Source organism: Felis catus, chromosome E1 (genome assembly GCF_018350175.1).
Source record: "Felis catus isolate Fca126 chromosome E1, F.catus_Fca126_mat1.0, whole genome shotgun sequence".
NCBI classification, from domain to species: domain Eukaryota; kingdom Metazoa; phylum Chordata; class Mammalia; order Carnivora; family Felidae; genus Felis; species Felis catus.
Window position 1 is genome coordinate 2,742,894 of NC_058381.1, and position 11,198 is coordinate 2,754,091.

Sequence of the window (11,198 nt, forward strand, 5' to 3'; positions counted from 1 at the left end):
TAACAGGGTTGTTTGGTTTTTTTTTTTTGTTTTTTGTTTTTTAATGTTTTGACCAAGGGTTGGGGGAGACATTATTAAAGTAAATGGATAATCCTCCGAGGTAACCATTTAAAGAGAATACTATTTTGAATTTAGAAATCCTTGCATGTTTGTTACAGAATAAATAATCATCACGGTTTAGTCATACGGTTTACCTCCTTGTTTCCGTCAGCCTTCCAAAATGAGTGGGAGATGTTAGGCGTGGATGTAAGTATTCATTAGTGGATCCGGTTGGTTGCTAGCCAGCAAAGGGGAGGCTGCTGACTCTTCTCTTTTTGGAAATGGGTTTTACTCTGCTCCCTCCGCTTCAGGAGCAGGAAGGGGCGAGGATGGGTAGAGAGGAGATGGTGAGGTTGTATTTTAAGGCAGGCAAAGCTCATCCTCCTCCCCTGTCTTGTGATCTGTGGAACTTTCCGCCCACTTTGTGTCCCAGGGAAATCAGAGTCCGGGGGGGGGGGGGGGCGGGGGAGATTAAGGGGTAGTGTCTGACATAATCCCATCTGAGTCTTTGCTTTTCTGCCACCCTCTTTCACTGATCTTTCACTGGTTTTCTCTTTTCCTTTATGATGCCTCCTTCCCTCCCTTTCTCGGCATCATCTCAACCATAGACCAGTTTCCACTGCACCTTTTCTTCACCAAATCCCACAGCTTCAACCTCAGAGGAGCCCGTGCCGTTCAGCCACAAGAAAACCACCCAGGTAGTTCCTTGGCACACGTGTGCGTATCAGGAAGAGGGAAATGAGATACACAAGAGGTGTGGCTAATGTTAGCTTTCAACACAAAGGCATGGGTGTCAGAGGGAGCGGCGACAGAACGATGAAGCCAGAAGGCTGGGTTCTGAGGCATGCAGAGACTGAAGGAAGGAAGGAAAGAAACTGGGGCCTGGGGTGTCGGGGCCTGGGTCCCCGGTGAGGGCAGTGACTGGAAGTGACTAGCAACGTGACGTCTCGGTCAGTGGAGAGAAAGCTAATATTGGAGTTTCTAAAGGCAGGGAGCTAGGTGAAGGCCTGATACCTGAGACTGAGACCCCTTGCAATTTCAGACACCGTGAGCGGGGATCAAGCTGAGATTTTATTTACAAGTTCCCTGGGAAGTCTTACAGATGAGGGGCCATCATTATTGCTTTAACTGCCGGGTAGGAAATCCTGCTCAAGGCTCAAAAGTCTACCCCCGGACATTTTTATCTCAGCCCCACGTCTTTGCGTGACCTAAAGGCTGTCACTATGTCCCCCTCGCCCCGCAAAGCACAGCCCAACTTTTCGGAGAGGCCCCCCCCCCAACCACTTTCGCCAGCACATGCTATATGTATACATCTGCCATCGAATTTCCTTTGATCTGCGTCAGTGCTATGTCACAGTATTTCCCACCAGACCCCCTCTCGGCAAGAGCAAAGTACTGACACTGGTGCTAATTTTGAGCCAACCCCCCCCCCCCCCCAATCTGCTGGGAGGCAGCGTCCTCAAAGATGATCATTTCCTTCCCGCCAGGACCAGCCTGGCTGCCTTTGTACCAGATATGGTCACAGCCCCTTTTCCTTTGTCCCAAATGACATCACAACTCACTTCTTATTAGGTTATTACCCCTTGATGACATATGAAGGGCCACTTTTGAGGTAATTTGCCATCTCTCCGGGATCTGCCCTGTTTTTGTGTCTCCCCCTCCCCCGGGCCTCGGCGGCGACTAGGAGAAGAGAGAAGGGAGCGAGACCAAGTGGCAGAGAGGGGATGGCTCGGTAACTCATGCCCGGGGTCAGCAGGAAGGCCTAGAAGGACGCAGCGGGCGGCGGCGCACTACTTGCCCTGGCGAGCCCCGCCGCGGAAGGATATGGCTTTGTTCATGCGCAGCGCTACTCGAAGCCGGGACTCGTTAGTGGGCGGGCCTCATTAGTGGGCGGGGCCTCCCGGTTCCGGCCGGCCGCGGCGTGGAGGGATCCGGGGCGGGAGGGGGGAGGCTGCGGGGAGGCGCTCGTCGGCGGGGGCGGCGCTGTGGGTGCCTGCGCCCCTCGACGGACTATTTCTTGGAATGCGGTTTGTTCCCCAGAAGCCCGTCGATCTCCGTCACCGTCTGCGGCGTCAGCTGGCTCAGCACCTGTAGGGAGGCAGTGGTGGAGAGGGCGCTGAAGGGCGTACGGTTCGGTTCGAGGGCCAGAGGAGCAGCACAGCGGGGCCAGGTGGCGAGAAGAGAGTCTCAGCCGCGCCCCTGCCTCGCCCTGTGTCCCTCTGGGGCCTCTCCTCTGCAAAGTGGGGCCTCTGTAGTGGTTGAACTCCCAGGCCCGTAACGGGTTGGACAGCGAGGCCCTGACTGTTGGGGAAGGGGACAGAGATGGGCTCTGCCTCTGAGTCCCCGGCTCACCTGTACGGCTCCCAGGTGTTCTATCAGCTGCTCTGCACTTGACACCCCCAGCAAGACCGAGCTGACACCCTCGCCACGGAGACACCACGCTGGGGCCAGAGGAGATAAGAAAGAGAACTGATGGAGAGCAGCGGGCGTACACACCTCAGAAGTGTCTCTGGGGAAGAGGGTCCTCCTTAGGGACAAACCAGTCTTGGGTTTGGGGGTTTCCCGGCAGGAGGTGAGGCCCTGCGGGGTCCAGAGCTGGCAGTGTCTCACCGATAGCAAGCTGTGCCACAGTGCAGCCCAGCTGGTGGGCGATGGGTAGAAGGTCCATGACTTTGGCTTGTTGCTTCTTGCCGTCCTCACTCTGCGCTTTGTCCTTGAGCCACTGGTAGCCCTGGGGGCCAGGGACAATGGGCAAAAGGCCACTCCCCCACCACCCAGAGCGGCCCAGATAGCCCAGTCCTGCCGTCCTGAGCCCCCAGATCTCACCTTGATGGCCCTGCAGGTATCTGGGACTCGCCCATCATACTTGCTCGTGATGAGGCCACAGGCCAAAGGGGACAAGGTGACTGAGCCAACACCTAGGAGGAAGAGGACTGGATGTGGGGAAAGGGATCTAGGTGACGGTTAGGCCAAGGGACAGGCAGGGATGGGGGGCTGCGAACCGATCTTGTGGTAGAGCTCTGGCAGTTGCACCTGCACCTTCTCTCTCTGAAACAGACGGTGCTCCGCTTGCTCACACACTGGAGGGATCAGATTGAACTGTCTGGCCATGGAGTAGGCCTCCTGGGTTGGGGTGGGGAAGAGACGGAGATCAGAGCACTCTTTTCCCTGGGTTTCCACTCCCCCTCCCCCGGTGGAGTGGGGTTTGGAGCAGCCGCGTGAAAGGTGGGAACCAGTCGTGGGACGGGGGGAGGGGGTAAGCAGGGCGGCACACTCACCATGATTTCTGCAGCTCCCCATCGGGATGTCCCCCAGTACAGGGCAAGGCCCTGGTCAATGACATAGGTCATGGCCCGCACGATCTCTAGGCACACGGGAGAGAGGGCATCTCACTGTCAGACCCCTGGCATCCAGGACTCCATATCTGTAGCCCTCTGCCTACCCCACCGAGACCCCAGGCGTCTCTGTGTAATCAGAGAGGTTGGTAACTGCACTTCACCTCCCTCCCCATCTAAGACCTGGGGTCTGAGCCTCCACTGTGCAGATCGGGAGGCCTCCTGAGCAGGGGCTGGCTTCCTGCTGAGAGTTTGAGGAAGTGCTGCTTTGGGGGACCGTCAGGGCTGGGGTGCTGGTTTTACCCTCCATGGGACTATTGGGGTCTGAGCGGTTGGCAAAGACGATGTCCACGTATCCCAGCTGGAGGCGCTCCAGGGATCCTTGCAGGCCTGGGGAAGGGGTGGGGAGAGGAAGGTAAGCACTTCAGCCTCAGTTTCCCCGAAGGATTTAGACATTACCCCCTTGCCGTGGCCACCTAGCTCCCCACTCCCCTACTCAAAGCCTCCAACTCAGAGTCTCGGGAGACGTTCCCAACTCCTCTGGCTTCTGTACCCAGTCCCGGCAGATTCCCAGCCCCTAACTCTCACCCTCAATGATGTGTTTGCGGCTCAGGCCTCGCTCGGTCTCTGCCCTGCAGAAAAAGATAAGTCAAAGATGAGGTGTGACAAAGATAGGGGACCGGGGCTGGCCTGGTGCCATGAGAAACTGGGACGGCGTGGGTCCTCACGGGCAGGACGCAGACCTGGGGTGGCAGCCGTACCCACACCTCTCCCATGCACCTGCACGCATTCTCTGTAGATCTCCCCACATAGAGTATGGCGGCCACTTACTGTCCTCCCCAAAAAATCTTGGTGGTGACGACATAGCTTGATCTCCTGGAAAAAGCGAAAGAGAGACAAGCAAGAGAAGGGATGTTGGATGATCATTTCCCCAGCAACCCCTCAAAACACGGTCTCACCTCCATCCTTTGCTCTTGAGGATGTTGCCTAGGGTTCTTTCAGCCCTAGAAGAGAGACAATGCAGAAGCACTGATCCCGCCAGCGTGGGTCAGTTCCTTCCCCTCCTCCCGACCTTTCCCTTCAATGGATTTCCTCTCTCGTAAAGTGGACCATAAGCCAGTAGCCCATTAGGCTGTCAGACCATCCTGGACAAAATAAGAGGGGCTCCCAGAAGGAGGGGTATAGTCCTTTAGCTTTCATTCACACCACAAATATCAGTTGTACATCAACTGTGTACCAAGTTCCGTTCCAAAGGGATAGAATAAGATGATGAGAGAAGAACAGAGTAGTAACGTGGGGGGCGGGCAGAGACACCGCATCATCTGGTCTGGTTCCAATCATCTGCATTGCCCTCTCCCTTCTTCGATCCTCTGCAAAATCCCCCACAGCGTCCAAGGCTCAGCTTGGATTCCGCTTCATTTTATTGAAAGTGTTCTCTGATTGCCACACTCTACGGTCGGCCCTTCTTGTCACTTTCCATAACTTTTATTGACCCAATTGTTTGGCACTTAATTAGGAGCTAACCAACACGTGACAAGTCTTAAACGGTCTCGGCGGACTATTACTTTAGTTTTCCTGTTATTTAGCCTTGCGTATCTCCCTGTGTCTCGGGTTTTACCATTTCAACCGTGGGCCTTAGGAGGGTGTGTTGTCATCCCACAAGCAGTGACTGCTCTGTGCTAGGCTCTGCGTAGCTACAGAGGTGACATGAGGAAGAGGAAGACAAATTTCACGGAAGGAGGAGCCTCCCAGTTGGGCAGCAGATATGGCTACATAAACCAGTAATTGACAGATTATGCATCAGAGGGCGGTATAAAGGGCTTTGGGACCTGAGGTGAGTGGTGACCAGTTTGGGGAGCTGGACAATGGCTTCTCGGAGGAGCTGACGTTTGGGCCAAGTCTTGAAGATAAGCTGAAGAGTTTGCCAGATGAAGAGGCCAGAGGGATGGGGGGGGGGGGGTGGTTGGTGAGGGAGCTCATCTAGGGTTTAGCTACTCCCAGCGTGAAGCCATGGGTATGTGACGCGTGGCCTGGCATGTTTGAAAATTCAGCTTTGTAATCCTCACATCGTGGCATACAACGGATGCCCAGGATATAGGTGTTGGTTTTACTTCAGTTTTATTGCACAGGACGCCCTTCGGCCTCTAAGCTGAAGATGAACTTGTTGGGACTACAATTCCCATAGTGCTTCGGGGGCCCCTTGGCTGAAAGGTTGGAAGTTCGCCTTTACAGAATTCCCGAGGTCCCCCAGAGGGAAAACAAGAAGCCCCGAGGTTCTCTTAGCCTTTCAAGGGTAACCTGGCTTTTTCACCCCAGTCCTTACTTTCCCGCTGCGTACACTTCAGCCGTGTCAAACAGGTTTACACCATGCTCATAGGCTACTGTCAGCACGTCCTCTGCTGTCTAGGGAGGTGAGAGAAAGAGATGAAGACCAACCACTGGCCCTCAGGGACCCCCCTCACTGCACTCCCGCCCATGGCAGCTCAGCCCTGGCCTCCACATTCTCCCCCCGCCCCCCACCCCGTCCCCAGCCTCAGGTCCGCCATTCTCCCTGTTTGCTGTCCAAACTGCTCTCCACGTCCACATCCCTCTTTTCTGGCTCCCTCACAGCCCCTGGCCCTGCTTCCAGGTCCCATCACCGATACCTCATCCGAGATCTGAGAACCAAATGTGACCCAGGTGCCTGCAAGAGAGAAGTCAGGTGGGAGGCACGCCACGAAGGCCCCCTCCCTTCATTCCTCTTCTTTCGAACTCACCTAGGCCAAGACAGGATACTCGAAGACCAGACTTCCCCAGGTTCCTGCAGGATACAGAAGCGGCAGGAAGGGGTGGAGCCTCCATTAAGGGCATATATTCTCAGCCCCCAGCTCCTCTCCTTCCAGAATCAGAAGCCCTCAGGGTATCTCAGTCCAAAGGAACTAGATCCAGTGGGCCTACCGCAATGGGCAGTGCTATGCCCAAAGCCTAAGTGAACAAATAAATGACTCTGGAGCCAATGTCCAGTGCCCCTGTCCCTCCTAGCACATGGGAGGTGTGCTGCCCGGTTTGTATTTCTTCTGCTGGGGTCTTGTCTGCGTTCCAGGCATCTCTGGGATGTGTGGAGTTCAAGGCTGGGAGGAATGTGACAGGCTGATTGTGGTCAGTTGGTGAAATCAGACCATTAGATAGAGGGTGCTATACCACAGGGCAGACACTGAGGTGGAAGGGGGTAAACCAAGTCAAGTTCAGGCACTCAGGTAGGCAAGGGTCCTTGGACAGGCTAGGCTGATGGGCCCCCAAAACGCAGCTGGGACCACCTGAGTGGACTATGACAGGAAAGGCCAGCTCTGTCTCTTCCTCCCTCCACTGCTGTTGGCTTGTGGAGTCTTGTCTCTGAACCAGAGAGCCCCCTCCTCCCAAGGCCTCCTCACTCAAAGCCAACACATGGAGGAGATCAGATTGCTCAAGTGACAAAGTCAGGTCAGATCAGTGACCTCTGCTCACTCCCAGGCGGGAGCCCCTCCCTTCTGCCCTAATGCAAGTTCTGAGAGCCCAGTGGGACTCCGAGAAAGTCGGTTATGATTCAGTCCACCTTCTCCACCAAGCCCCTGTCTGTCCCTCAGCAAGGGGTTGAGAGATGTGCCCCATGCTTCCAAGAGCCCCACTCCCCCCCCACCAAGGAAGGTGGCAGGAGACCCAGCCCTTGGGGCAGGGAGGGGGGGTAGTATCTGGGTCAGGCATCCTGAGCAGGCCAGAGTGAGAAGCCGTTTCCTTCCCCCCTCTTCCCAGGACACGGACCCAAGGACACTCCATCCCAGAGGGGGCCCAGCCTGGAGATCCGTGCATCCCTGGACTTCCTGGGGGTATGGAGGGGAGTTCAGGGGCATCCCTTGGCTCTGACAGGACCGGTCAGCCTTGGTAAAGTTGGTTTTCTCCTACTCAGGGGATCGACGAAGACAAAGAGAGAGGGACCGAGTAAGGGAGAGCCCCGGTGAAGGGAAGAAGAGGTGGAGTGAACTGGGATCTTCTTAGCGAAGATTGACGGGTCCTGGAGGCATCCCAGGAAACCTCAGGGGTCCGGAAAGGGGAGCAGATGGGGTGGGCTGCTCGGCCACCCCCATACCTGTATTTCATGCCAGTGCCTCGGCCGGTGCTCTCTCGGAGGGCCCCCGCGGGCGCTGGGGGTCGGGGCACCAGTGCGGCCCGGGCCTTAGGGACCGACCCTCCTCCCCCTGGAGGATTCCCATGCCCCCCGCCGACCGGCCCGCCGTTACCGCCCCCGGGGCCCGGCCGGGGTCCACACAGACGGTCCTCACTGCTCCGGCTGCGAAGGTTCTGCTCGGTACAAGCGATAGACACCTGCATGTCTGCTGGCCAGGGCGGGGGAGGGGGCTCCGAGGGGGCGGGAGGAGGAGGGAACAGGGAAGCCCGCGCGCGGACGGCCGGGGGGTGTAGTGGCGCGAGCCCTGGGAGAGCGGGAAGGCGGAGGAGGCTGCGGCGGGAGCCGCGGGGCGGGATCGGGCCCACGGGGGCGGGCTGCTGGAGGTCGCGGGGTTTGCGGCGGGAGGGGAGAGACGCGGGGGGCGGCACGAGTGCAGATACTCAGATACGGGGGCCTTGGTGCGGGGAGGAGGGGGAAATGGGTGAGGGTAAAGGTCGAGGGCGGTCCTCGGAGGAGGGGGACCTAGGGACGAGGGGTGGCGGTGTAAGAGAGATGCCACCCCAGCCCAAACCGCAGCGGGACCGCTAGGCTCCCAGTAGCGTCGGCAGCGGGCCCAGATAATCAACATGCAGGCACCGCCCCCTCATCTGCATAAAGCCGCCCGCCTCCCAGCCAAGCCCGCCGCTCATCTGCATCAGCCCCTCCTCCGGAGGCTCCGCAGCTTGAATATTCTGTGTGCTTAGCGAAGCCGGGAGGAGGGTGGAAGCCGGGAGGAGGGAGGCCGGTTATCGGAGCCCCTGGGACCCGCAGCAGGTCGGCCTTCCTCGGCACAGTGGGTCTCAGTTGGGGGCGATTTTACCCCTAGGGGTCGTGTGGCAAGGTCTGGCGACAGTTTTGACTGTCACCCCTGGGGCTGGGGAGTGGGGATGTGCTATCAGCAGCTAGTGAGTGGCGGCCAGGACAAAACGCAGGACAGCCCCTTTGCCCCTAACAAGGGTTTATCCAGTCCAAAATGTCAACGCATATGGTCCCCACTCCTGGTTTGACTTACATTTTTTTTTAATTTATGATGGTGCAAAAGCAATAGGCATTCAGTAGAAATCATACTCTGAATTTTGATCTTTCTGGGCTAGTAAGATACTGTATGATACCTCTCTCTCCTGATGCAGGGCTGTGGCAGGAAGCCTCAGCTCCCAGTCAGCCACTGGATCACAAGGGTAAACCACTGATACACTTACATCGTGCTGTTTTTTACTTTCAGTATAGTATTCAGAAAATCACATGAGAGGCACCTGGGTGGTTCAGTCTGTTGAGCGGCAGTTCCAACTCTCGATTTCACCTCGGGTCATGGTCCCAGGGTCGTGGGATTGAGCTCCGTGCCAAGCTCCACGCTCTGCGTGGAGCCTGCTTAAGAGTCTCTCTTTCTCTCCCTCTGCCCCCTCTCCCCTACACTCTCTCTCTAAAATAAAAACATAAATAAAAAAATAAAATAAAAACATAAATAAATCACATGACCTACTCAACACTATTATAAAATAGGCTTTGTGTTAGATAATTTTGCCCAACCACAGACTAATGTAAGTGTTCTGAGCACATGTGAGGTAGGCTAGGCTATGTTATGATGTTTGGTAGGTGTATTACATGCATTTTCGACTTACGACATTTTAAACTTACAACGGGTTTATCTGGACATAACCCATGACAAAGCCTCTTTACAGGCTCAGGGGATGTGGCCACCCTGGTTAATGCCTTCGTGAGTGGGGCAGGACCCCAATCAACCACTCAAACTGACACGCTTAGGCTGCAAAGGGTTACCAAAAGTTTATTCTGTACTTTTGCAGCATCAGGTAGGAGATAAAACTGGAGAGGGCCTGGTTTGGAGGTGTGAGGATTCCTGCGGGCTTCCTGCCTGGGCCGGGAGGGCACCGGGGAGGGCTTTAGGCTGTTGTCCTGGGAGGGCTGCTGGGGAGCTTGAGGGGGTAGAGGGGCATGCAGTGGGAGCCCTCACGTCAAACAGGTTAGGCAGCGCCCCAGGCAGACAGCGATTCTCCTGGCGGGTGAGGTAGAGTGCTTCCTTCAGCCAGCCCGGGCAGAGAAGAAAGGCAGAGAGCGGACGTAGGAGTCCAGTCGGGAGCGGAAGAGCTCACTTTGCACAGTTTGGCCCAGCGGGCACAGGGGATTCTTCACCACCAGCTCCACATACAGCTACGGAGGGGAAGGGTGTTAGAGCCGGGCTTTGTAACTTCTTATTTTCAACCCCAAACCTAGTATATAACCTCAGGGGTGTGTGAATGCAAAAGGATTAAGGGCTGGGAGTCAAGCCCTTCCTGAGGAGAAAGCAGTGGTGTTGAAGGACATAAAGAGTCCCCAGGAAACTCCTGACTTCAACAGAGCTATGATACAGTAAGATTAGGGCAGGGAAGCGGAAGGAGTCTTGAGGCTCTAAGTGGCCCTGGCTGTTGAGGAGCTTTAGGGGAAGGAAGGGTCCCGGGGGCTGGCACTGACCGCACTGTAGATGTGATGCAGTACATCTCGGATGGGTCCGACGCCCAAGTCAGTATTCATGACAACCTTGATCCCAGTGGGTGTCTCGTAGTAATGAAGTTTGTAACGGCTAGTTTGGAAGGCCAGGAAGCCGTCCTTCCTGCAGAGATGATGAGGACGTTAAGGGATGGGAGCATAATCTCTCCCAAAGAGATACTTTAGATCCCGTCTAGGTGGACTCCCTAAACACCTCATTTGTAGGAGCCTCATTTGGTAAAGACACCTCCCATTTTCACCCCTCAATTCAGCCCCTGCATGCAACCTCTCTACCTTCAGATCTTCCCCACCCCCCGTTCTGGCCAGCCCCAGCACTCTCGCTCCAGACTCAGCCCCTCTCTCTCTCTGTCTCCTTCCCCTCTCTTGGGGTCCAATGTCTCTTCCACTCCACAAAGTCTCCCGCACTCCCAAATTTCCAACACTGGCCCTCCTTCCCTCAACATCCCTTTTGACTCAGCGTACATGTCTAGCGGGGACATCTTGCTGACAAAGGAGCGGATAGAGAAGAGCATGCCGTACATCAGCTTGTACTCCTAGGGGAGAGGGACAGAGTTAGTTAGCTCTCGGTTGTTGAAGGAGACGGGGTAGGGGTGGGAACCAGCCGGGGTTTGGAGAGGAAGGGCTGGGCTGGGACTGTGTGCGTTTGGAGATGCGAGGTCACCCGGATTGCGCGGGGCCCTCTCGTCACCTCCTCTTTGGGGATCCCCGCTTGCTTCTTGCGGTGCCACTCGCTGTAGTGCAGACACACTCCATTCCGGTCAAACAGGTACAGGTTGTGAACAGTCATCTGCAGGGCAGGGAATGTAAGCCTCGCTCCGAGACCGCCCACAGCCCCGGTGCTCCAGCTTTCCGCCCCTGACTCCCCCAGCTGGCGGGAACCCCTCCCCCGGACTCACCGGAACTGCTCCCAGTGCCCGTCACTAGACACTTCCGGTTTTTTTGCGGCGCCCCGCCCAACCCGCTCCCCCACAGCAGTGGCGGGGCGCTAACTCCGCCCCATACTTCCCCCAGCCAATCCGTGCCGCGGGAGCCGCGCACGCGCGTCTTGGGCTCCCGGGCTCCAGAAGCCGTCCGAGCCGCTGCGAGGAAGAGCTCTGGGCTGGTGACGTCATCAAGCCGTGCGAGGCGGGGCTGCGGACGGT

The 11,198-nt window shown here is 56.6% G+C and overlaps 2 protein-coding genes across 7 annotated transcripts; both read right to left on the reverse strand.

The window, feature by feature from the left end:
• Nucleotides 1-1,097: 1,097 nt before the first annotated feature.
• Nucleotides 1,098-7,718, reverse strand: KCNAB3 (potassium voltage-gated channel subfamily A regulatory beta subunit 3). 6 transcript variants are annotated; one of them, XM_019817107.3, is made up of 14 exons: nt 7,477-7,718; nt 6,131-6,174; nt 6,020-6,057; nt 5,698-5,777; nt 4,334-4,378; nt 4,206-4,250; nt 3,963-4,006; nt 3,678-3,764; nt 3,318-3,403; nt 3,079-3,162; nt 2,866-2,957; nt 2,650-2,770; nt 2,392-2,480; nt 1,098-2,127 (listed from the first exon to the last, which is right to left on the reverse strand). In XM_019817107.3, the coding sequence occupies exons 1-13, from the start codon at nt 7,716-7,718 to the stop codon at nt 2,415-2,417; spliced, it is 1,074 nt and encodes a 357-aa protein (XP_019672666.2). In that variant the 3' UTR covers nt 1,098-2,127; nt 2,392-2,414. The 6 variants fall into 6 exon arrangements, with proteins under 6 accessions (XP_019672666.2, XP_003996236.2, XP_044901326.1 ...); XM_003996187.5 differs by having other exon boundaries at nt 3,042-3,162; XM_045045391.1 differs by having other exon boundaries at nt 2,392-2,548; nt 3,042-3,162.
• Nucleotides 7,719-9,317: 1,599 nt separating this feature from the next.
• Nucleotides 9,318-11,013, reverse strand: TRAPPC1 (trafficking protein particle complex subunit 1). The gene is made up of 5 exons (XM_003996188.5): nt 10,953-11,013; nt 10,745-10,843; nt 10,519-10,589; nt 10,021-10,159; nt 9,318-9,720 (listed from the first exon to the last, which is right to left on the reverse strand). The coding sequence occupies exons 2-5, from the start codon at nt 10,841-10,843 to the stop codon at nt 9,592-9,594; spliced, it is 438 nt and encodes a 145-aa protein (XP_003996237.1). The 5' UTR covers nt 10,953-11,013; the 3' UTR covers nt 9,318-9,591.
• Nucleotides 11,014-11,198: the final 185 nt, after the last annotated feature.

What these genes read in the sequence shown, in the direction of transcription:
- KCNAB3 (XM_003996187.5), bottom strand. Translation starts at nt 7,718, where the DNA reads ATGCAGGTGTCTATCGCTTGTACCGAGCAGAACCTTCGCAGCCGGAGC. An exon ending in GAAGTGTACGCAGCGGGAAA is followed by an intron (nt 4,379 to 5,697) that starts GTAAGGACTGGG and finishes TCTCTCTTCTAG; the next exon opens with GGCTGAAAGAACCCTAGGCA. An exon ending in TGTGGCACAGCTTGCTATCG is followed by an intron (nt 2,481 to 2,649) that starts GTGAGACACTGC and finishes CTCTGGCCCCAG; the next exon opens with CGTGGTGTCTCCGTGGCGAG.
- TRAPPC1 (XM_003996188.5), bottom strand. Translation starts at nt 10,843, where the DNA reads ATGACTGTTCACAACCTGTACCTGTTTGACCGGAATGGAGTGTGTCTG. An exon ending in AAGATGTCCCCGCTAGACAT is followed by an intron (nt 10,160 to 10,518) that starts GTACGCTGAGTC and finishes TCATCTCTGCAG; the next exon opens with GAAGGACGGCTTCCTGGCCT. An exon ending in TGCATCACATCTACAGTGCG is followed by an intron (nt 9,721 to 10,020) that starts GTCAGTGCCAGC and finishes TCCCCTCCGTAG; the next exon opens with CTGTATGTGGAGCTGGTGGT.